Here is a 24,896-nt window from a genome sequence, read left to right as displayed (position 1 = left end):
ATTAATGTAATAATTATTGAACAGTAAATAAAAGTGATAAGAAAAACATACAATTTAATGATTCTTCATATATTTTTTGCAGCATTGTTTAATTAACATTTGGACTACACAGAACATATATTGTACAGAAATTAATTCAGCAAAATCATTTGAAACGTAAATGTTGCTTTCCAAGGCGAACGTTCCACTCACAATATGGCGGACGCGCTGACGCATCGTCTCTGCTTCGCTACGTCTATGGGAAGATGGGAGAGAGAGGAGGATGCGCACTATTTCCCGACGCGCAGTGACATTGTTCTCTATCGCTCCACGGACAGGGCCATCTTTGGTCGTCTCCGCCGGTGACAGTGTGGGCTGTATTCCCCATTGATCATTAATGTCCAATGATTAATAAATAACACGCACCGCTGAAGAGCCTTTTAAAGCAGCCACGCCTGAGAGAAAACACAGGAATTTTATTTCTCAGCTTTTTTTGTGGACCCACTGGCATTATTTCCTTCAGCACCCTTTCATTTCCCAAGGCTGAAAAAAAGAGGGCGAGACGGGAGAGGCGGTGATACAACATGGATGAGGAATATGATGTGATCGTTTTGGGCACCGGACTCACAGTGAGTAGAGACAAATAAACACAGAGTTTGTGAACTTTTTAAATGATTTCCCCCCTCCACACACAGAGACAGAGATAAGGCCTGCTATCGTTTCTGGAGTGAAAGCCTCAGCTGCAATTGTGCGCTGTGACATCAGATAATTGTGTTTGGATTTACGCATTAGAAATATCGCTAAATAAAACTACAACTGAGCTCCTCGTCTGTCACCAAGAAGCACGCAGATCTCAGAGTCAGCTGGGTGATTTTTTTAAATATTTTTTTCTTATTATTTCGGCTGCAGACTGTGCTCAGTGTTGTGTTACGCCCTGTAGCATCTTTTAGGCGTAACCCTTCAGTGTGTCATGGTTCTCTTTGCATAGACAGGCCTCCATCCTGGGGTTGGCGCAGGCCTTATGGCACAGCTTTTTATTCACGGCTTTACTTTCCCTAAACACGCACTGCGACAGAAACACGCCGGCCAGGAAGATGTGATCGCTTCATATCCATCATGTTTGTATTTGCAGCTATATTTAGATAGGTTTAATGTGTCACACGCCTCTCTAACATTTATTTATATATTATCTAAAATAATAATAACAATGCGTTTAATAAAGAAAATAAAAACTATATTAAAAAACAATTTAATAAGATGTGATTAGAGTTAATTCACTTAATAAGCACGGTATCTAAAACATAATTAAACAAGTTATTATTAATATTAATATTAACTTTCTATAGCCATGATAACCTTCAAATTCAATTTAATGTGTTTGTAACTCATTAGTTCAAAAATTTCAAATAGTTATTTATTGATAGTGATGGTTCTCCTGTAGCAGTCTGTATTACAGTGAATTTGAAGAAGCCTCTGACTGAAGAAACTGTTTTTTTCTAATACGGTCAGAGTTGTCCATAATTTCATTTATTTTATGTAAAGTCCTTTAAATTTAAGTAAAAAATATCCCTTTCCTTAGTTATTTATAACATACATGATCCAAAGACCCAATATATCTTGTTACATTGTTTGTTTTTTAATTTACTTATAGTTATTTTCAATAATAATAAAAGTTATTTTTCTATTCACTTATTATTTTGCACATATCCATGTAAAAGTTTCTGCTTTGATTTTTGACCATTTTGCATCTGGAAATGATAAAATTTATTTCATGATTTTATGTACAATCCTCTAACCTTAAGTAAAAAAATACCCATTTATTAAATAATTTATAGCATAAATAATTCAAAGATCCATTATATTTTACCTGTAACAAATCCATGGCCAGTGACACTTTTTTAGTTATTTAGTAGTTATAATAATAATAATAATAATAATAATAATAATAATACTTACTTCCCTATTTACTTAACATATATTTTGCTTGTATATATGTAACATTTTCAACTTTTTGACCATTTTGAGGTTTGAAATGATCAAATATGAAATAATTTGATTGAGTTTGTATAAAAGATCGATGGACGAATATTTTTTAAAGATTTATTTATATATATTTATCATTACCAGATAGCAAGTAGCTCCTAGCAGAACTTCATTTGCAGCCGTTTTTCCAATTGAACCGACTGAAATTATTACAAATGCTGGAGAGTCAGAGAAGAGGGGTGACGTTTAAAGATTAGATTATTAGTTATTGATCAACAAACATTTTTTTACAGAGGTTATGAAACACAGTAGAATTGTGTAAAGTAACAATAAAATAACTAAATATACATTCAACAAGTCCTTTTATAAACGTGTCCTGTGCCAGCAGGGTGACTAAACAATTACAAAGTTATTTTATACTTTGGATCAACTCTGATCACATTTCTCTACAGAATATAGAAATTTCTTGTGCTGTGTTTGAAATAATTTGTGGTTAGTGTGAGGCGTCCCGTGACACTCAGCTCCTTTTTGGATGTAAAGATTTAGACTGAAACATTTATGTTGGGGTGAAATGATTAGTACTCTTTATGGTTATCGTCATTGTTTTTGCACGTTTGAAGACAAATTTATTCTAGGATTTATTTTTGATATTGAACATCAAAATGCATTTTTTATAGAAGTTTGCAGTAACAGTGCAGCAGTTGTGTTCTGGTTGTGGTGGTGTACTGTTAGCTTTTGTTAGTTGATCTCTGGTTGTTTGTTTTCTGAGTGTTTTCTGGGTGTTTAAATGTTTCATGCAGGAATGCATTCTGTCTGGGATCATGTCTGTGAATGGGAAGAAGGTTCTGCACATGGACAGGAACCCTTACTACGGTGGGGAAAGCTCTTCCATTACACCGCTGGAAGAGGTACGGTGGACAACAAATCATATTTAAAGAATTAGTTTATCACATTTTTGTTAATTCATAAGAGCTGATTTAATTTGCTTTTTCTCTTTCATGTCCTGCAGCTTTACAAGCGCTTTACTCTCCCCGATAGCCCACCGGAGTCGATGGGCAGAGGAAGGGACTGGAACGTTGATCTCATCCCCAAGTTCCTCATGGCTAATGGTCAGTATCAGCTTAAATAAACTGCATTAAACTTTTCCGCTTTTTGTCACGTCACAGCCACACACTTTATCTTCTTATTGGGATTTCCAACAGAAAGAAGCACAGTAATGGTTAAGTGTTCATATATTTGAACGGTCCAGTCAAAGTCCAGACTGAAATCCAATTACGAATGTGAAATTTGATGTGCACAGATGTTCTCCATCCAATTTTCCTGACACCGAGTTATGGTGAAAATATGTTTAAAGTTGGTAAAGACCCCCAAAAATAGTTCCAACTGTAACTGTAATGAAAGATGGATCATGAATGCAGGCCTGTCACATTAATAAGGTTTCCTGGACAATAAATTGTCCCAGAAGTTATTAAAATAAACAATAATGTTGTTATTTTGAGGCTATTTTCATGTAATATAATAGTAATGGCACAATAATGCAAGAATAGAATCTCAAACATCAATAAATTTTAAATTTTAATGAGCACTTAACACTGGAACTGAAAAACATTTTAAATATGGAAAGTAAATAAAGAAAACAACTCAAACAACAATTAGTTATGAAGTGTCTGTAAACAAAATCACCCTTCAAAAAATGGGTTAGTTGAGACCAAAGCACCAGACTGAAGACTTTTTTCATCCAGGTTTTGGTAGAAAGACAAAAACAATAAATCATGCTAATGGAAATTATTGATCTTCTTTTAATTTATCATGTGATTAATTGATTTATTGCTTATTGCGACAGGCCTGTTCATGTCACAGTTTCAGCTCTTTGATCCATTTGAAAACCATTCTTCTCCTACTTCCTGTTTCAAAATCATGTGGTGTTTTGTGTTGGCTGTTCTGCTTAAAGTCTCATTAAAATACGGTGAGGCTTCCTGTTTTCCCAGGGATAATATTCGTTTCAAGGTCAATGTAGAAACTTAAATATCAAAAACGTAAGATAAAATGAGATGGTAATAAAATATTACCAAGTATTTTTAGTCTAGCTTTTTAATGCACTTGAAATAAGTGATAAGTAGGTCAAAAGTAACATTTCAGGAAGATATTGGAATTAGATTTGATTAAATAATTCCTTAAAAATTAATTTTAAAAAAGTACTAAAAGAATATTATTTTTACTTAAAACAATATATTTCTCTCATATTTCAAGTGAAATAATCTACCAGTAGAAGTAACACTTTTTAATAAATATTAAGGAATTAATGCTGAAAAAATATTTCAAGTGTACTGAAATATTTGCAGTTGAAATTAAGCCAAAAATACTTTCGTAAAATTTTGTGTTTTTGCAGTGAAAGATTCAAAGAACGAGTGTGTGTATTTTAGGTCAGCTTGTGAAGATGCTGCTATACACAGAAGTGACTCGGTACCTGGACTTTAAAGTGGTGGAGGGAAGCTTCGTCTACAAAGGAGGAAAAATCTACAAGGTGCCGTCAACCGAGACAGAGGCACTGGCTTCCAGTAAGACCCACAAAACTCCTCGGATACAAATTCACAAAGAGCTGCTCTCGTTTGTAACAGCTTCTTGGTACATTTTGAGATGAATCGTCTTATTTTAACGTCTAGATCTGATGGGAATGTTCGAGAAGAGAAGGTTTCGGAAGTTTTTGGTCTTTGTGGCCAATTTTGACGAGAACGACCCCAAGACCTTTGAGGGGGTTGACCCTAAAACCACCACCATGAGGGACGTCTACAAGAAGTTTGACCTGGGCCAGGACGTCATCGACTTCACTGGCCACGCCCTGGCCCTCTACCGGACAGATGAGTAAGAGTGGGAAAAAAGAAATTTGAAAAAAATTACAAATATTTCATGAATTTAATGTAAAGATTTACTTGATTGTTTTGTATCTGGATCCAGCTATCTTGATGTTCCCTGTTTGGAGACGATCAATCGTATCAAACTGTACAGCGAATCTCTGGCACGTTATGGAAAGAGCCCCTACCTCTACCCGCTGTACGGTCTGGGGGAGCTGCCGCAGGGATTTGCCAGGTTTTTAAATTATTTCTCATTGTTTATTCAAACTTTCTGTACAAAGGAGAAAAAAGCTTGTTCCTCTTTTATTGCATAATTTCACCCTTAAAATCAAGCCTTTAGTTTGAGTACATTTATTCGGGAAAGAAACATTTCTATGTAAAGAAGTGATTTTTAACATATCACCAGTTGCACAATTACTGTTCCCCTCCTCGCCAGTGGTGGCGCTGCACCAAGAATTACTGAAGGAAACAACGTGAAAACCTCAGAAAAAGAAAATGAACACAACTTCCTCCTTCACAAAATGTCAACAAAACTGGAGTAACGATTTTACTGGTTGGAGGATTTCTCTTTTGTCGCTGGTAAAAAGACTAAGTGATTTCTCCCGCTAGCGATAGACTTGCATGTTTGTTTTTGTTGTATTTACCCAGAATGCCGTGCGCTGCTGTCCACTTCCTGCTTTTGTGTTTACAAACACATTCAAACTGCGCCAACTGAACCGAGACCAAGGTTTTTAGGCAAACTAGAGTTCACATTTTTGGTCCCAACCAAAGGTCGATTGCTCATTCACACCTCCCCAAATGAACCGGACTTTTCAGGCAAACGGACTGGAGTTTGAAAGAAGCAGATTAAACAGGGCTGGTGGGAGTACAGAGATTGAAATACAAATGCTCTAGAAAAAAATAAATGTGCGGAAAGTACACAAGATCCACTGTTAGATACAGCAGAGGATATTTGATACAATGGGACAGTTTTTTTCTAATTCAGCAGTTCTGAAAACTTTGTTCTTACTGAAAATACTGAAAATAGTTTCTTTAACTTTCTAGGTAACCACAGAATTGGTTACCTAAAAAAAGAATCAGATTTCATATCTGAACAGCTTAGTCCTTTTCAATCCTATAGAAAACCAGTGGTATATAAGTTTGTTGAAAACAGTTAACTTAATTTTTTCCCTCTGAATTAATGTACCCAGATTGAAGGATGTGTGAAATTATGCTTCTGCAGTAACATAAGAATTAATTGTTTGAATTTATGTCTGTAAAAAACAGTAAAGGTGAAAAAAAAAACCCTCCATTTAATTTGATTTAATTCGTCTGTTAGGCTGAGCGCAATCTACGGAGGAACCTACATGCTGAACAAGCCCGTAGATGACATCGTAATGGAGGGTGGCAAAGTGATTGGAGTGAAGTCAGAAGGCGAGGTATGACAGCGGGGGTATGTTATTATTTATGTAATAACTATAAGTGTCTTTAAACGTGATGTATGCATTTCTCTCCTGCTGTCTGCAGGTGGCTCGGTGCAAGCAGCTCATCTGTGACCCCAGCTACATCCCGGACCGTGTCCGTAAGGCGGGTCAGGTGATCCGGGTCATCTGCATCCTGAGCCACCCCATCAAGAACACCAACGACGCCAACTCCTGCCAGATCATCATCCCTCAGAATCAGGTCAACCGCAACTCTGGTGAGCATTACTGCATTACAACTGCAGGATCTGATTACGTTTGATTAAACGGCACATATTTACCAGAGGTAGATTCTTTTCCGTCATCTTAAAAATACAGTTAAAAATCTGTAATGTCGCATTATGTAAGGTTTTAAAATTTATTTAAACATCAGTAAAACCGCATTATATAATAATTGACACAAAATGTGATAAAACTTATTTCAAGCTATACTCCATGTAATCAGCCAAAATGGAGGCGCCTTTGTTAAAAAAGTCTGAATGTTTAAGTGGACAAATGACCTAAACCAGGTCTGAAGGGATTCTGATTGACTTTTTTGTTTTTATTGACCAGACATCTACGTCTGCATGATCTCTTACGCTCACAACGTGGCGGCCCAGGGGAAGTACATAGCCATCGTCAGCACCACAGTGGAGACCAGCGAACCCGAGGCTGAGATCGAACCGGCCTTGGAGCTCCTGGAGCCCATCGATCAAAAGTCCGTGCCGTCTGTCGACACTTCGTGCTTTTATGCTTTAACAACCCAGCATCTGTAGGAAATGTTTTGATAATTAGCAAAAATATAGTATTTACTGTTTCTTTTTCCTCAGGTTTGTGGCTATTAGTGACCTTTATGAGCCCACAGACGACGGCACTGAGAGCCAGGTAAGATTATTTCCCTCTTATGTGTAGTTTTTGGTTAATATGCTAATAAAACAAAAGATCTTTGTTGTGAAATCTTTCAACATTCATGTGCTCAGCTTCAAACTATTACATTACATTCATGTCCTGGTGAATATTCTCTTTGAATTCACATTGTGAAATTGGATGTATCATGTAAATTTCACATTTTGCACATTTTTGTACTTCCATTTGGGTTTCTGCGGCTTCTAAAAGTTAATGTTTTTTGGTGTCTGGAAAATGATCCGTTTCAAAAACCTTTGGAATGTAACGTCACAAATCAGCAAGCACTGTCCATTACCTAGCAACCTCAGCGGAACCCATCCCATTACCTAGCAACCCCAAACAGACTGCCAGCACTTCCAGTTAGCTGCTTTTACCACTCTTATGCGCCGTACAATGGCTACTGGAAAAGACGAGTGTTCTGTTGTTGGCTTATCATTCAGAAGCTACTTGTTGCATTCTTGTTGGTTGTGCTGGAGGCTCTACTAATGCTTTTCAAAGATCTATGATTGCATAGTTGTGCATCTCATTGTCAAAAAATTATTTTGTGAAACAAAAGATTGAATGAACATGTTTTGTACATCACGCAGACCTCTTCAATGAAGCACAATAGGTCACTTTTAAACTTCCAGGGATCAGATATTTTGCATTGCAGACTTCTGCAACTGCATAATGTATTTCCACTGCTAGCTGAGGAGTGTGCTCAGCTAGCAGTGAAAAAATTAGAAAAAATATTTTTTCTAATATTTTATCATGCAAATTATTTCAAAAGTGAAAGTAAAAATGCAAAACAAAGCTGCTTCTTAGACACCTGCATTTTTTCAAAACTGCTTTCAGCTCCAAACATCTGCTGCCTCAGTCTTAGTGCTAAGCTAGTGCTGCGTTAGCACCAGTTCATTAGCTTAAGCTGCTTAAGCATCGTTTCTTAATGTTTTTGATGTGTTAGTGTGTCTACAAACACTCTTTATGCAGGTCTAAATGTGAACAAATAAAGCATGGTTTTGTAAAATATCAGGTAGTGTCGTATATATATAAATGTGTAATTGGGCAATGTGATTTTCTTTTTAACCATCATGTTTTCTTTCATAGGACTCATTTATTAATTTTTTTAGTACATATACATATTAAATTCTTTCTATGCAGTTTCTGAGGCCCCCACAGTGGGCACTGCCCGTTACCTAGCAACCCCAGTAAAACCCAGGCCGTTACCTAGCAACCCAACTGAAGTAAATACAACCAGTTACTGCCCAACTCTAGCAATGACTACTTTGTAGAAACATATTTTTTTTGTATTATGAGGTAAAGCACTGTATTTTGCTGCTTTGTCACTTTCTACCTTAAAATCCTCAAAAGTACAATATTTTTATTTGAAATTTAGAAGAAATGCTGTCATAAATTTGTAAAAAAAAAAAAAAAAATTCACAACCATTTTTGAAAATCAGAGATAAAATGATACATAAATTGTCGTCGATTCTCACTGTTTTCTTCCAGGTCTTCGCCTCGAGGTCCTACGATGCCACGACTCACTTCGAGACCACTTGCAACGACATCAAGGACATCTACAAGCGCATGACCGGGACCGACTTTGACTTTGAGAACATGAAGCGCAAACAGAACGACGTGTTTGGGGAGGACGAGCAGTGAGGGCGGTCTGAGGGGTTTCTGGGAGCAGAAAAAAGAAGCGAAGGCGGAAAAGGAGCCGAGAGACGGCGTCTGCCTCCTTTTCTTTTCTCTTCCTCCCTCTCTCCACTCTCAATGAAATTCGCTCACAAAAAAAAACACATACATGCTTTTCAAACACTCCCTTCCTCTGACACAGAAAAGCAGGGTTGAGTAGGTCTTTCTTTCAGTTGTGAAATATACAGTATCACCATAACTTTAGCTTCATCGTTAGGGGTGAGTTTTTGACTTGTTGCAGATTTTCAGAACATTTCAGTCCGTTTTTGTCCGTCATTCTCATATCAGGCTTTTGCTGTTCGGCAGGTCTGAGCTCAACGTAAAATCCTCTCGCAGGGTCACCTCCAGTTGGCATGCATGCATCTTTTACACAGTAGTTATTGTACATAGACTGGATCAACTCAGCGGTTTAAGGACCGGACCGCTCCCATCAACCCTGCTTTCACTCCCCGTCTTTTACCTGCGTGACTTCAAACAGACGCCGCTCCTTTTTTTGGCGAAAACTTAAATGTGATCAAACAGGCATATAAATGGGCTGTTCTGTCAACTGTTAGTGCTCACTTTTGCAACGCTGTTGTGTTCTCAGTGCAAGCAGGCAAGTTAATCAGTGGCTATACCTGTCGCCCTCCAACCCCTCTGCATAAAAAAATAAATTAAAATAAACACTTTTCTTTGTCTGAGTTATGTAACAACAGTTTTGAAACTGAATAGTTTACTTTCTAACTTGTTAAATTATTAAAGAGTTTATTTCTATATAATGGGTGCACATTTCACTGGCTGAAGTTATGAAGTTTACAGAGCAGTGGTAGAAACTGTGGTCTTCAAGTCGAACTTAAAAAAAAAAGGGAATTCGTGGAAAACAAAGACCAGATGTTGGTTTGTGAATCTTTTTTGGGGGAATGGCCTTCGAAGAAGTGAAATAGGAATAGATTGGAATGTGGCATGAAGGAAAGACTGAATGTTGGGAATGTTGTTGGGTTTCTTTGCGGGGTTTTGAAGATGAAGACTGAAATTTCAGCTCTCGGTGGAACCACCCCGTCTTGTCTCGGTTGTTTGTTTGATCCCTTGTGTTTGATGTTGTTCCCTTTCTAGATATGAGGTGGAAGGAGGACTTTGTAGCGTAGACGCAGTCACACGTGCGACCCATTCTGAACGAACCGAGTTGCTTTCATTTAGCCTTAACGTCCGGTCCGTCTCCGACGCACGGACACCATCAGAAAAATCGACTGCTTTGTTTTAACTCAGAACGTTGTTTGCAGGTCAGTCTTGTGCCAAAATTGGACTTTTCTGTTATTGGCGACGATTAAAGTTCACATCAGCAGAGAGTGCAGAGCTGAAGGGAAATTGTTTTGTTTCATACCAGTTTAAGGGTTTTATCATACAACTAAGAGGAAACAGACAGGCTGCTGCTGTCATTTGCTAGAAAAGCGGCTTCATCTCATTTTACCGCCACCACCAACCCTCTACCAACTCCAAACTAATCTCATGTCTGTGTCTTATCCTTACAATCTATTTATTTAAATTCTTGCTGACGTCAAATGCTGACTCATTTTAAAATTTTGTTTCTCTAATTTGTTTATTTGCTGTGTCATATGTTATGTTTACCTTACTACGTGATCATTCCATGATTTAATGTTACGTCGTTAGCGTTCCTCTGACATGTTTTGGTGGAAGGAAAAATCAACCTCAGCCTTGAATTCACACTGTGCACCGTTCATGTGTGAAACGTCACCTGAAGAAAACTGGAATATTGTTTACCTGTTGTTCCCTCTCTCTCTCCTCACCATCCTCTCCTTTTTTATTTACTGAGAACAGAAGCCTTGTGTGGTGTTGCTGTTTTTATTTTCATCCAGTATGGCCTTTGAAAACCACTATCAACAACATCCCTCGAAAATTGACAAAAGAAATAGTTCAGGCTGAGTAGTAGAAAACTTACTGTCCTTGTTTGATCACTAGTATGTGAACAATACCTAATGTCTTGTGTAACAAATAAAACCAATTAAACTATGAAATGAAATGATAGAAAAATAAAAAGCACATGGCAAACCTGGAAAAAGTGCCTTGGATTTCTTTTTCATTTTCTAGGAATAATATAATTTCACATACATACAAAACCTTATACACTTGGACTGAACAGCTTAAGGAGTGATGCTTTTTTAAAATTACACATGATTTAGACAGAAAGGAATACTGCAGCGAATTAGGACCACTGTAGGATAAAAAAAGAGTAAATTTCTGACAAAAAAAACCCCTAAAATTTTAAGATTAAACTCAAAAATCTTTTCTAAAAAAGGGAAATTTATTTTGGAAAAGTAGAAAAATTGCTAGAAAAAAAAACTACAAAATTTTGAGAGATTAATCTCAGACATGTTCTTGATATATAAAAAAAACAGGAAAAGATCAGAATTTAAAAAATCAAAAACTTTTTGACCTGGAATTTTTCTGAGTTTCAAAAGTGGAAATTTCTGAGTTTTTTCTAGCATATTTTTGACTTAAAACTTTTTTTTCTCAAAATTTCGGGACTTTTAGCAAATTTCCAACTTTACAAATTCAGAAATTTCCTTTTGTTTTGTAGAAAATTTCAGACTTTTTTTAGCACATTTTTTGACTTGAAACTCTTTTTTTCACAAAAACATCTGATTAATCTAAAACATTATTTTTTTCTAGCAAATTTACAACTTTTCAAACTCATTATCAACTAGAAACTTTTTTAATCAGAAATGTACTTTGTTTTTTCTATCTGCAATAGACCTATTGTGCCATTATAAAGAACGACATATAAGATCATTCCAATAAATAACTTTCAAAGCGGCAGCATAAATAGATGATCTGTTGTTGCCAAGCGACCAGAAACACATCGAGTCTCTGTTACAGACACAAAGTGAATCCAGGGAGAGATAAAGAGCCTCTGTTCAGTTCTGTATTTGAGTAACTGTAGATTTTAACTATTATTTTCCTAACTTCTCCTTTCTGCCTCCAAGCCGCGCCACCCAGCCCTTCCTGTTTCACAACCGCCTCTGTCTGTCGTTTTTATCCAGCGGACTCCCAGTCAGCTTCGTCCTTTGTGTGGGTCCTGGTACCTGAGCCGTGCTGAGGGCCAGCAACAGGTGGAGTGGACTCGGCTCGGGTTACATATTGTTCACCACGTAACTCTCATAGGAGTGACTCAGCAGTCTCTCGATCTCCGCCTTGGGAACCACCCAGCATTTGCCCAGGTGGCGCTTTTGCACCGAGTCTTTCACCGTCTTGTCCTGTAAAGTCACATCCATCTGCTGTGCTGCCCACCTCAGGATTCCCCTCGCTTGAACCCTGTCTTTGTTTTTGGGGTGACGATCGGTTGTCACGGTTACAGTCATGTCAGAGTGCTGAAACTGGCCTGCAGGCAGATAAAGAGGAGCAATAATTAACTTTAACTACATTTCCTCACCATGAAATTATAATTTAAGGTTTTAAGTAACAGTGAAATAAACACAGAGGGTTTCTTCAAAGTCTTAAAAAGTCATAACTTTAATAAATGTTACTTTTAGACCCATTACAATCTTACAAATGCTCATAATTTCAATGTTTTTGTGCCAGTGGCGTATATGTCCTTGGATTTGTAGTTCTAGCAAACTGGTTGACAAAAGACAAGCAAATAAAAAAGTCCTTGTTAATTTAGTCTCCATCAGCTTCTTCATCATGTTACGTTTTCATTTTCTTAACTCACACAGGTTTTTCAGTGGAGTATTAGGGCCAGGCAAAGAAAAATAAAATAAATAAGTAAAATTCTCACAATAAGGTCATAACATTATGACTTTAGTCTGGTAATACTACAATTTTATTCTTGTAATATTATGATGTTATTCTCATATTATTACAACTTTATTCTCATTATTATGACTTTGTTCTGGTAATACTACAACTTTATTCTTGTATTACTACTGCAACTTTATGCAGATAATCTGCATAAAGTCTGAATAAAGTCTAAATATTATGACTTTATTCTCATGTTATTATGACTTTATTCAGGTGGTAATATGACTTTATCCTCATATTTCTCTTTTTTCCTTTAACCTGGCCCTAATTTCATTCATAAGACATTTTTCTCATGTTCTAAGTAATCTGTCAGTGCAACAAGTACTGACCAAAAATACTTGGTAAGATTTTGTGGTTTTGTAGTGAAAATTGATTGGTTAATGATTTTTTAAAATATGTTCTTTAAGTTAAAACTTAACCCTGGATGTGTTCCTCACCAGCTATTTTTCACCAAGAAGCAATAACGTTACTTAAACCAAAGACTCTGCAACTCAACATACCTGACAAAAGGTAAGATTTTAAGATCTCCTGCTTACCCAGAAGGCCTTGTGTCGACCTTGACAGCCCCCTTCCATCTGTGATGTAAAACCCCAGGTGAGCCATCTGCAGGTGGTTGGGGTGTTTGTAGTGATGGAACAGCACCAGGAAGCGCACTCCTTTCGCCAACTCGATCCAGCAGCTCTGATGGTTGTCCACGGTTACAGTCATGCCCTGCCTGGTCACAGATCCTTGCTGATTGGTGGGGAGGATCTCCCTTCCTTCCCCATCCACTACCACCCCATCCAGTGTCAAGGTGATCATGATGTCAGCCGAACTGCCAGCCGGTAAGGAGATGGTGAGCCGGTCGAAGTACGTTCGGGAACGGAGTTCTGCTCCAGGCTTTGGTGGAGCCCCCATCAGGTGACCGTCCACAATGATACCTGGAAGAGCAACACACACCCTGTGTATACTCCAAAATAGACACTAGGAGGTGCTACAGCACTGGTTCCTTTTCCTCTGGAAAAAAGGTGCCCTTCTGAAATTTTTTATTATTTTCAGTGTATTGTGTGTGACTCGAGAGAGCACATGACTGATCAGAAATAGGTAAATACATATATTATTCAAGTAGTGCCTTTAAAAAAACCCTCATATTCCTAAAGAAGCTGGTGGTTCAGTGTGATGCACAAGGTGCCTTTTTTTTTCCACTTGAGCCCCAGAATGTCTCTGTACGTCTCTGCATTTTGCATTTAAGATAAAAATAAATAATTAAAAAAAGCCTTTGTCTATAAATATGTTCTACCCTGAACTCAACTGGCCTAGTTTTAGCTTTACCTGGTTCAAATTCTAACAAAAAGGCATATAAAAACTCTTACAAAGCACCTGTTTATGTCCAATTATTATGTAATTAATTATTAATATTAATGGAGAAAGGGATGAGCCTTTCCACATAAAATAGAGTAAAATAGAAAATACTTTATTGATCCCCAAAGGGAAATTGCTTATAAGCCAACAGCTACTCCAACCTAAGTGTTAAATATTGGTGCATGCAGAAAAAAAAATAACCATATACAAAATATATATACAAGTGTGATATTGCACACATGTTGAAGTATTTTGTAGCTGCAGATGAATGCTTTGCTTCAAATGATCAAGCGTTCACAAAAGGAATGCTATGCAAATGCATTTTAGACAATAAAACGTGTATACAAAATTAAAATGTTTACATTTTTATTAAGTATTTCTAACCGTGTATAAAATATGCTTAAGTGGTTAATGAAAAATCTGCAGAATCTAGAAATTTTTACTCGATTAATTGTTAGAATAAGCAAATGTTAGCAATTGAATCGAATGCTTACCTCGCTCTGGATCCTCCAGAAGTCTGAGAACGTCGTTGGCTCTGCCGTCCACAGTGAAACACAGATCCTGGTGCAACTTTGGAAGCTGGACCACAAAATGAGGATCTCCATCCACTGCAACAGAGAATTCAGCAGCTAAACAAAGCCAGACGTCACGACTTTGAGATGTAAAATAATTAATAAATCCTGACCTGATGAGGAGAAGAGTCTCACAGAGTTCAGTCTGGATTGAGGTTCTAAAAGGACAAGACATTCAACTAAAGGACAGTCCTCCTCACTCCCAAGCACTGAAACCAATGACAGGACTTCTATTGCAGAGAACAGCACTACTATGAATTACACTCTCCTTTGAAACACTCACCAAATGAATCACTGCTGTCGTCCCCTGAGAAAACACAGGAATGTTTTCAACGTAAAACATCAGATGTTTAATTTGTTTTACCAAATAAAAAAAAATAACTTACAGGTGTCGTAGCCGATATCGTAGTCATAATTATATGTTGCATCAAAATCTGGCAAATAGAAGGAGTCATTGAAAAACAAAAAATAATCACTTTTACTGCTTATGTGAAAAGATTTTGTTTTAAACTGAAGAGTTGTTGCCCATACCTGTAACAAGATTCAGATCTATTCAGAAAGAAAAGAGTAGAAATTAGTTAAATTCTTGATCACAAGCAGGTTTTCCAAATTAGAAATAGGTTTATAAAACCTGAGTGAAGTTGGCTTCCCCACCTTCTTCAAATTAAACTAATTGATTTGTGCAAGGTTTGCTCTCATTTTAAAGATATTAATATTAAATGTTTCCAGAGGTGATCAAAGGTCAACTAGCCCAGCTATATTTACAAAATGGATGGCTGACCTTTGATGACCCCTCTGAAACATTTAGTAACACCTTTAAAATGACATCAGAACAAACAAAATATAGCATAAACATTTGACACCAATTTCGTTTGAATAAAATAAAACAGGAGGAGCCAACGACACTCAGGTGATGAACAACAAAATAAAATCTAAATAGATTAGAGGCAAATGAAATGTACCTTCACTTTGAATGGAGGTAGAGACATCTAGGGGAGAAAGAGAGGATTTATTTTGAATTAAATATGAAAACCAGCACTCAATCCATCCATTCATCCATAATGATTCTTTGATTTGATTGAATTTCATTTTGTTGGGAAGCCGGAGAAACAGCAGACAGTAGCAGCGTTTCCATTACAAATGTTAGTAAAATTCTGTCAGTAGTCCGCTATTGTCGAAAAAACACAACTTCCCCAACTGTGGTGTTTCCATTTAACAAGAAACGCAATTAAACTCAAGCGTGAATACGTTTGCGCCAGTGGCAACATCTGGTTTGTGATCAGCGTTTCCATTGCAGTTTCGCAAAATAAACCAATTTCGATAAGGCCAAAAAAAACTTATCCTAACGCCAAAACTTTTTATGGGAGAGTTTTTTTTTTATTGCCGCGGGTTTCCATTATTATCAAAATGTTAAGTTACGCAATGACTTGGTCAATGGAAACGGAGCTACTGTGTTACTTACCCAGAAGTCCGGCTGCTTCCCACAGTCCTGGTCCTTCTGTAACACCGGGCATGGGAGCAAAGGTTCCCAACACCAGGGTGGCAAAGCTCAGATTGGTGTCAACGTCTAGATTTGAGCTGTTGTGTCCAACGTCTGGCGGTGAGGCCGGGGTGGGCGAGCGCAGTGTGGCTGCAGGAGTTTCAGACTGATGAAGATCTGGGGCAGACTTGGTGCGATTCTCCACCTCTGAAAATGGCCCTGATGTTTTCCCAGGACCGGTTCTCCTTGTTCCAGCTTCAGGGTCGGTTCTGGATGAAGTGAGGTGTGGTGAAGTGCTGGTATCCAATGTTTGCATAGTTGTTGTCGTTGGGATAGTGGTCGTTTTGCCAGGAGCAGGAGGCTGTGTGGTTTTTAGAGCATTTAGAAGAGAAGTGGATAACTTTGGAGAATGAAGGGGTGTTTTAGGATCATCCTGGGAGGCAGCAAGTTTTTTTCCAGAGATTGTTGCTGGGGCAGTTTTGATAGGACTGGGACTTGGGTTTATGGCTGTTTTTTTGGTTGGTGGAGCCTTTGTTTTAGCCAGGGACACTGGCAAAGGCTTAGTTTTCTGTTTATTTGCAGGTTGTTGAGGTGGGTGTGGTTTGGCTAACCTAAGGCTGGGCTTTCTGGGAACTCTAGTGGTTAACATTTCGATGGGGCGCGCTGTTGTTGCTGTTGTTGTTATTGCTGTGGTGGTGGTGGTGGTGCCAGTAGTTGTGGGTTTCACAGTGGTCAATGCCTGAGCTGCTTCATCTGCATCTGGCTTTACAACAACCAAAGAAGTGACTGGGGTCACAAAGTTATATTTGAGGGAGAGGTTGGTGGCTTTGTCTGCCAGTAACCTTTGAGTTGCAGGGTCAGTTGCATTGAGTTTGCCCAGTAGTAGCTCTTTGATGGTGAAATATGCCCAGAGACGACGCACAAAGTTGGACACTCCTTCCAACTCTCCTGAGCAGTTTAAAAAACCTCTGCTCCCATTTTCTTTTGCACTGGAAATAAGCACATTATCTTCCAGGCTTATGTTATGCTTTGAATCGGTTGCTGAGACTGACACCTTTAAGTCTTTGACTCCAGGTTTTACCCTTCCTGCCACAACTAACTCCGAGCCTTGGAAGTAGTTTGGGAACAGGGTATGGGTGATGTCAAATGCCTGATCGTCCATGTAGGAAAGCTGGACGTCTGACAGCAAAGGGTTGGCCACTTCATCATAGAAACCCTTCAGCTGCAAAGCTGCATCTGCTTCCTCATACACCATCCTGGCCACACCTCGATTCTCCAAAGCCAGGCGTCTTAGGAGAAGGAAGTCCGCGTCATCGCCAAAGGCAATGCCAAACAGAGTAACCGAGCCCAATGCCTTCTTGGCGTTATTAAGGATGGTGTCACCAGATGTCACTCCAGTGGTCGCTTCCCCATCTGTCAGAAAGATAACCAGGGGAACCCGCTGGGATGCAGGGCGGCTGGAGGATCCAGAGGATGACGGGTTAACAAGCTGGGCAGCAGATAGAAGAGCTGCGTTGATATTCGTCCCTGATGCGACAGTAAAGTCAACACAATCAGTTTTATTGGCACAAACAACATACATTTGATGCAAGGCATCAAATTTCAACTCACATCCTTCTGCATTAATTCTCTTCACAAACTCTTTGGCCTCTCGCACGTTCTGCCGAGTTGCTCGCACTGTTCGACCTTTCTTCCAAGTGTGAACCTTATCTGAGAAGGTGATGATGTTAAAGTGGTCTCCTTCTCTAAGGTCTCCAAGGATGGTATTCATCGCCTGCTTGGTCTACTGACAGAAATCAATGGTGTTATTGACCCACTTTTGTCTTAAGCAGAAAAAACAGCAAGTAAAGCTATTTTAGAGAAAGTATTTCATCTTCCAGATGCTTTCTCCTCTTTACCTGCTTTATCTTGGTGCCTATCATAGACCCACTGACATCTATGACAAATATAATATCCTTGGGAACCACTGGAAGCCCTCTTGGTGCAAAGAAATGCACAAAGTAGCCATCATACACCTAACGGGTGTGAGAAGTCAAAGATTTAGTGAGATTCAAGTGACTTTGACAAACCAGAAGTGGAACGATGTAGCTGACCTGAACGTCACCCAAGAGGTCTTTGAGCTCCACATCATACTGAATGATGAAGTCTGCATTTAACCCTTTGGGGGATGCGCTCGTTTGCTGCTGTAGAGTTGGGTTGTAGTAAATTCTAGCACAATTATCGCTCTGCTCAACCCGAGTGGAGGCAGGAGGGCTGGAGTCACCTGAAGGAAAGCAGTGATTCATCAGGCATATTGATGAACTTTAACAATTAACATGCTAATTGAGGTATGTAATATCTAAAATCATTCTTTGGAAAGGATCTATAGTCAAAGCTGTTGACATTTTGCCTTGGAATAGGTCAGAGCTGCTGATTGTCAGTTAATTAATTGCATTATTATATATTTATTATTCCCTGGAATATATACACAAAATTCCTATCTTTTATGGTGTCTGAATTTCCAGACTTTTGGAATTTATTCTCATAAACACAGTGGACACTTGGCAACGTACCAAGTGATATAAAACTAGTATTCAGTGATTTTTCTGTTTTAAATTATACTTCCTGGCATCTTACCCAGGGCAGAGTTCGACAGCAGTCGACTCGTCTTCAGAGGAAGAGCTTTGATGAAACTGATCCCTGTCCTTTCATGTATGCTGACGTCCAATGTGAGGTTCTGCACCGGCTGCCCGGTCCTCAGACCCAAACTGAGCTCGTAGCGGCCGAGTCGACGAGGTAACAATTCCTCGTAGGTCAGGACGAAAGACATCCGGGTTCCCGACGGGACGCTCACTGCTACACGAAACTTCTCGATTTCCCTTTCTCTGCATTGACAAAACGAATAAGTTCAGGTAGTTTTTAAGAAGCTCTACGAAACAAAGATGTAAAGAAAATTTATTTGCTCACAAGAAGTTTAAAAAAAAACTAACTTGGTGGCGACAAGTCCGGCTGTTTTTCCTTGCTTTTTAGCGGCGTCGTAAATTTTCCTGGCTGCTGCTCTTTCCTTCACTTGGGCAACATACACCTTACCATTGGAGGCACTGTGGGATAGAGGGAAGAGGAGAAAGAAGCAGCTCTTTGTGTGATGCACAGTAGCCAGATTATGTTACTTTTAGTGGACTGAAGTGAATTTTTGAGAGAGATTTACTTTATTTTGCCACTTGTTTAGTAAAGCAAACGTTCATGCCTTATGAGGGTTGGGAGTTTTAAATGAAAAAAAAACAACAACAACCTTGAGGTACTTTGATCTTCTCAGGTTGATCTATAAATACTCTCAGTTCTAAAAGACTGAAGATCTATGATGTCATGTGACAGGGTGTCACTTTAAGGTCATGTCTTTTAATGAATATTTCTAATGAGCAAAAAGGTGCAACTAAAATCAACTGGGTCTTATTGGACACAGAGCAGAAATCACATAAGCAGAGAGTGGAAAGTGTGTGTGCCGGGTGTATTTATGCATGTGGCTGGCTTAGTGGCTGAGGAAATGACTGAACATCACACAGAACACAGACTTCTTAGTTTCACACACAAAAATGCCAAAGAACCAACGTAATGGTCTGCCACACTAATTTCCCTCAAGGTATCTGGAGATAGGGCTGTTTTGGTCCTGTGTGTGTGAAAATATGAGAAAAAAGCTCACACATACTTAAAATATTGACTCCACATGCGAAGTCTACATCCACCTATGCATGTAGTATACAGTAGATGTAGGCTTGTGTGGAGTAAGTGTATGAAAACTGGCAGGCTGCCTCAGTAAACGATGTGGGGAGAAAAAAGGGGTGACTGGGCCAACCTCTGTCATTTTCTCTGTTAACTTTCTGACTTCCATTTACAAAGCCTGGTATTCATTCAGCTTCTGGTTTTCCCTCCTCCTGACCTGCTTCCGCTCCCAAATCCAGCAAAGCCCACTTGTTTGTTTTACTTATATTTAGCATTTTTAAATAGAATAGATGCCAGGCTGTTTAGTAATGAAATCAAAGTTCTTTATGCCATTTATCCAAACGTTTATCTCTGGATTGTGGCCGTCATCAAGAACATTCCTGATATCTGTCTCAGTTTAGTCCCAGTGGCTATGAAGATTTGAAATATGTGAATTTTAGCTCAATTTGTGAAACCAAAGGGCCCTTTGTGACATAAATATGTTATCTATCCCCAGAACCAGAATCAAACATGGAGAAACAGCCACAAATCTGGAACAAACTTCCAGAAAACTGCAAAACAGCTGAAACACTGAGTTCCTTTAAATCAAGACTAAAAACCCGCCTGTTTAGAGCAACATACATGAGAAATTACCAACTTTTTGATGTGGATGTGTATTGATGATTTTTGAAGCTGTGACTCAAATTGTTCCTCTTTAGGTCTAAAGATAACTTTAGTTTTTTTCTGTTTAGCTGAATAGAGCTGTGGCATATTGACTTGTTCTAAGCATCTTTTCTGCTCTTGAACTGGTTCACAGTCACATGGTAACATCATAACGTAGAGCTGTATATCATCTGCACAGCTGCGGCAACTAATCTGATAACTTCTTCTATTCAAATCTTAAGTCGTGTTTTCATTAACTATAAGAGGAAAATCTTCAAAATTAATACAAAACTTGAAGACATCAATTAGTGCGTAATTAATCTCTGTAATGTGTTTCACTTAGTGAGTTACCAAAATAAACTGTTAAAATAAAATAAATCCCAGTGTAATATCCCAATGTCTTTTCAAATATTACAGTGTTCTTAATATTTGTATATTTTCTGTTTTTTTTAAATCATGTTTTAATTTTTATGCTCTACTTTTATGTGTTTGTGGAAGGGTTTTAATACTTACAGTAGGAGCTGAAACATGCAGATAAAATGAATTTGTTTTGGTTTTCTTACATGGTAAAGTTGGAGATGAAAGCTGATGAGGGCAGGTCCACCTCAAACGCTGCCTCTTTAGTGATGGGCAGCTGGTTCCACACTGAACTCTGGATCGTTGTGACAGCGTAACGAGACGCCACCGAACACCTGACATGGTAGTCTGTGACCTTCAGCTGGTGGCACAAAGAACACACATGACAACACAAAAACTGAAAATAAAGGAGGATTTTTATCTATCAGAATGTAAACACAATATTCTGAGCCAATGTCTTTGGAAAACAAAGATGCATTTAGTGTCTTGTAAAAGTATTGTGAGCTTTAACATATATTTCTATCTCAGAACTATAACTTTTTTGGGACTTTATATAACAGATCAACAATAAATAGTAAATAATTGTAAAGTGAAAGGAAAACTAGCTTTTTAACAAATAAAATGTTAAAAGTGTTGCATTCCTCTTGACTCTTACACCCCTAAACAAATCTGAGAACCAACTTTCTTTATAAGTCTTAGATTATAAAATATTACCCTACGTTTTTAAAGTCGTACAGAACACTGGCTAATCCATAATGTGAAAACGGAAAGAATATAGCAGAACTGGAGCCTGGTATACTCAGACATTGGGAAATGATTCCTTCCTGGGGGGGTGGACTTTGCTGAAGTTTTAAATTTTATCTAATTGATAACTTTTGTCTGTGACATGTGTAATTAATGTGGCAGTTTGACGCTATGAAGCTATGGCGTAAATTTTATGCCACAACTCATGTAAACAAACATCTATCATTGGCTGCTAATGTTAATTAACATCCATATTTAGTTCTTTCTGTGCTTTTTAAAACAATTGTTCAGGTACCACTATCTAATCAAATTTCTCTCGCAGTACACTGGAAATTCACCCAAGGTTGCAGACTCGATTGTTTTGCTGCTACTACAAGGCTGAGTAGCCATGGCAGTTAAACACCATGATATCAAACAATGCCATGGAGAAACATTTTTTCCTCCACAAATCTGACCTTTGTGGTGCCGAGAAGAAGCCCATAAAAAGTCATGTGGATAGAGCCAGAAACCCAGTTAGAGACTACAAATGGTGATGAGGTTCACCTTCCATCAGTTCCAGTCACCAGAACTGCAATGCAATGGTTTAGGTCAAAGTCCAGGCCTAAATCCAGTCTGCAGAAAGACTCAAATGTTGATGTTCAAACACTCCAACAAATCTGACAAGGTGCAAGTATTTTGGTTTTTGCAAAAATGATTGGGCAAAATGTTGATGATTAGATTGAGGAATGCTGCAACTTCCATGTGTCTCTGCCAAACAGAACTCGATAGAACCTTACTGCATGTCAAGGACCCCACAATCTGACATTTGATTTAGGTGTGCTGGGTCAGACTCAGGTCCATAATCCCAGTAAGATGCATTAAAATTTGTGGTTGTACCCAAATCTGAAAAAGTCTGAGGAGTAATGGTAATCTTGCAAGTGAAATGTTAAGTTTGGCACCTAGCATGAGGTTTGACACGGAGTTGCATTTTCAGTTTCTTAAACAGTATAAAGCAATTATGTGGCTTGTGGGTTTACTCTTTAAAACAAAATGTGTGACGGTGCCCTTGTTTAACCACTGAGCCGTTACCTTGACGTTTTTAGCAAAACAACTTAGATTTTCCCAATTTTGCAATCCTGTACTAAAATTAGATTTTTTTCCCCCCATGCTTTTCTTCCTCTATTTAAGTGTGTTGCAACTCAATAAAGCAGATTTTAGACACAAGTATGAACTCTGTTCAGGTAGAGGTCTTAGAGGAGCTATTTTAGTATGCGAGTAAGCAGAAAGGAAGCAGTGTTATCTTAAACTAACTGTGCCAGTCTGAGATGCATCACTTTGGTGCCCTTCCCTTGTTTACTTATGGGACGTTGGCGCCTGATCTGGTTAGTGTGGGCCACATGAGTCCATTACGAGGCGACATGAAGGAGGAGGACAGCCACTCCAGGCCTTCAACTCACTGGTATTTAAGAACGCTGTGGTTTGTGCTACACAGACAAGATTAGTTAGCCCTGAAGCAAACTGAAGGTAAAAGCCACAGCGGCATGACTCAAAGTACCAGAAACGTCTCTTTGTTTTTAAAGTTTGGACGTCTTGGTTAATCTCTCTCTCTCTCTCTTTCTTACTGTTTATTCAATGTCACATGCTGTTTTTATTTTGTTTTTAATTATGTAAAGCACCTTGAAATGCCTTGATGCTGAAATGTGCTATGCAAATAAAATTTGATTGATTGATTGATTGATTGATTGATTTGGTGTTGTGTGTCAGTAGACTCAGTTGAAACTCACCACTGGTTTTGCTGGTTTGCTTTGACGTTTTGTTCTCTGGAAAAGAACAGACAAAAACATCATCAGGTATCTGTGTTATGCATTTTTGGGAATCAGTGCTTTACAGAAATGCTGAACTGCACAATGAATTAGGTCAAAACTGGGTTAATTGCGCCACCAATCTGAGCAAATGAGGGTTGGGTCAAGATCTTATGTCAAAACAAGTTGAATTAGCCATTCATGAATGAATGAATGAAGGGGAAGTGGAACTGGAAATAAATGCTCTCACTGTACACAGGATTGCACGCTCTGCCTCCTGTTAATTCTGCACACAAGTCTGTGCTGTGTCAGTCCATTACCAAATATCCTGTGCATTGGTGGGACTTAAACATAAACAACCTGCAGGGTGGAAACCCTTCACAGGAAAAATATTATACAACCCATACCAGATGTAAATTACTCCTTTATTTACTAAGTCTAGGCGTGTTCCAGAAAGTTGCATAAAAATTTAAATATATCCTTACCTGGAATTGGAAATTCCTCCTAAGATGCGTCTTAAAATCCCCCGATAATCCTTCTTGTACGCAGTAATAAACGCAAAGAAGGAAACATTGAATCCTCAAAACCTTCATGCTTGCAACGATTCAACCTTTAGATTAAAATCGAAGAAAAACGTCCGGTGATCTCACGTTGGGCGCATTTTACACAAGCTACAAGCGGGAGTAATTTTAGCTCCGATCCATGTGAGAGCGCCCTAACAATGAGACCTGATCAAGAGTTACACCTGCGATAGGTGAGAGCAAAAGAAAAGCGGTTCAGACTTCAGAGGGAGGTTTGCGCCAATCCTGATGCGCGGTTTGCACACGGCTCGGGTTCACACATGCTGCCACCGAGGTCGGAGAGAAATGAGGGGTGACTGGCACCCGGCTCCAAGGTTTGGATGAAAACGCCTCCATCTCCTCCCCTTTCACTGCTGGTTTGAAAAACCTAAATAAATAAATCCGTGCAGCAGCGGTTGAGACCTATTGAAGTTTGCGAATGTATTTTCTCACCTCACATTTAGTCAGATAAATAAATATCTGGCTCTGATAGTTTCTGTCCAGTAGGTTCCCAAAACGCACCAACTCAACCCTCCTACTGACCCAACATGGATTAACTGCCAGAGAGAATGGATGGATTAGAAAATGTAAAAAGTTTTATCTCCATTCAGCGAAAATCCTCATGAGAACGCCCTTCATTGTCACGTTATTTAAAAACCCAATACGGTGAATTTAGACAATTCTGTGAATTACTGTAATGTCACATTAATGTTTAAATGTTTGAAAGATCATTTTCCTCAGAGGCTTCGCAAAACCACGGCGTACCAGGGTCATTGTAGATTTAAAAAAAATTAGATTTAGATCTAGAAAAAAAAACATTTCTGAGTTTCAAAAGTTGAAAAAATCCAAGGAAAAAAAACCAAGAAGTAGCGGTGATGAGGTGAATGAGAACGATGAGAACGCAGGCAGACCCAGGTTGTGATGATTATGAAAAATTTTAATGAACAGCTCGGCAGTCCAGTAAACAGGCAGCACGGCAGAGAACAAACCGAGCGCTGAACACCGGTAGCAACAGAGTTAAGACTGATAATGAGAGCTGACTCCCCCACGGGACTTAACCATTTCTACTGTGACTGACAGACTATGGCCCGA

At 38.6% G+C, this 24,896-nt stretch overlaps 2 protein-coding genes across 5 annotated transcripts; one reads left to right on the top strand and one right to left on the bottom strand.

Moving 5' to 3' along the window:
• Positions 1 to 298: 298 nt before the first annotated feature.
• Positions 299 to 9,677, top strand: gdi1 (GDP dissociation inhibitor 1). Its single transcript, XM_007572968.2, has 11 exons — positions 299 to 608; positions 2,763 to 2,870; positions 2,972 to 3,071; positions 4,386 to 4,520; positions 4,626 to 4,824; positions 4,918 to 5,049; positions 6,133 to 6,232; positions 6,321 to 6,492; positions 6,827 to 6,971; positions 7,084 to 7,138; positions 8,648 to 9,677. The coding sequence occupies exons 1-11, from the start codon at positions 564 to 566 to the stop codon at positions 8,798 to 8,800; spliced, it is 1,344 nt and encodes a 447-aa protein (XP_007573030.1). The 5' UTR covers positions 299 to 563; the 3' UTR covers positions 8,801 to 9,677.
• Positions 9,678 to 11,574: 1,897 nt separating this feature from the next.
• On the bottom strand, positions 11,575 to 24,312 carry itih6 (inter-alpha-trypsin inhibitor heavy chain family member 6). 4 transcript variants are annotated; one of them, XM_016661119.1, is made up of 18 exons: positions 23,730 to 24,312; positions 23,227 to 23,262; positions 20,926 to 21,080; positions 18,991 to 19,101; positions 18,638 to 18,885; positions 18,115 to 18,284; positions 17,920 to 18,036; positions 17,633 to 17,804; positions 16,004 to 17,548; positions 15,504 to 15,530; positions 15,196 to 15,198; positions 15,073 to 15,090; positions 14,928 to 14,975; positions 14,825 to 14,848; positions 14,655 to 14,750; positions 14,464 to 14,577; positions 13,165 to 13,548; positions 11,575 to 12,209 (listed from the first exon to the last, which is right to left on the bottom strand). In XM_016661119.1, the coding sequence occupies exons 1-18, from the start codon at positions 23,835 to 23,837 to the stop codon at positions 11,962 to 11,964; spliced, it is 3,624 nt and encodes a 1,207-aa protein (XP_016516605.1). In that variant the 5' UTR covers positions 23,838 to 24,312; the 3' UTR covers positions 11,575 to 11,961. The 4 variants fall into 4 exon arrangements, with proteins under 4 accessions (XP_016516605.1, XP_016516607.1, XP_016516606.1 ...); XM_016661121.1 differs by having other exon boundaries at positions 14,655 to 14,699; XM_016661120.1 differs by lacking the exon at positions 15,196 to 15,198.
• Between the last annotated feature and the right edge of the window lie 584 nt (positions 24,313 to 24,896).

Source organism: Poecilia formosa, unplaced genomic scaffold, assembly GCF_000485575.1.
Source record: "Poecilia formosa unplaced genomic scaffold, Poecilia_formosa-5.1.2 Scaffold312, whole genome shotgun sequence".
Lineage (NCBI taxonomy): Eukaryota > Metazoa > Chordata > Actinopteri > Cyprinodontiformes > Poeciliidae > Poecilia > Poecilia formosa.
Note: the sequence above shows the minus strand (reverse complement) of the source record. Positions and strands in the feature narration are given on the sequence as shown.

Bases quoted from the DNA above. Each gene is read 5' to 3' on its own strand.
- gdi1 (XM_007572968.2), top strand. From the start codon at position 564: ATGGATGAGGAATATGATGTGATCGTTTTGGGCACCGGACTCACA. The intron at 4,825-4,917 runs GTAAGAGTGGGA...ATCTGGATCCAG, and splicing joins GCCCTCTACCGGACAGATGA to CTATCTTGATGTTCCCTGTT. The intron at 5,050-6,132 runs GTTTTTAAATTA...TTCGTCTGTTAG, and splicing joins CTGCCGCAGGGATTTGCCAG to GCTGAGCGCAATCTACGGAG.
- itih6 (XM_016661119.1), bottom strand. From the start codon at position 23,837: ATGAAGGTTTTGAGGATTCAATGTTTCCTTCTTTGCGTTTATTACTGC. The intron at 23,263-23,729 runs GTAAGGATATAT...GTTCTTTTCCAG, and splicing joins GGAGGAATTTCCAATTCCAG to AGAACAAAACGTCAAAGCAA. The intron at 14,751-14,824 runs GTGAGTGTTTCA...CATTGGTTTCAG, and splicing joins CGACAGCAGTGATTCATTTG to TGCTTGGGAGTGAGGAGGAC.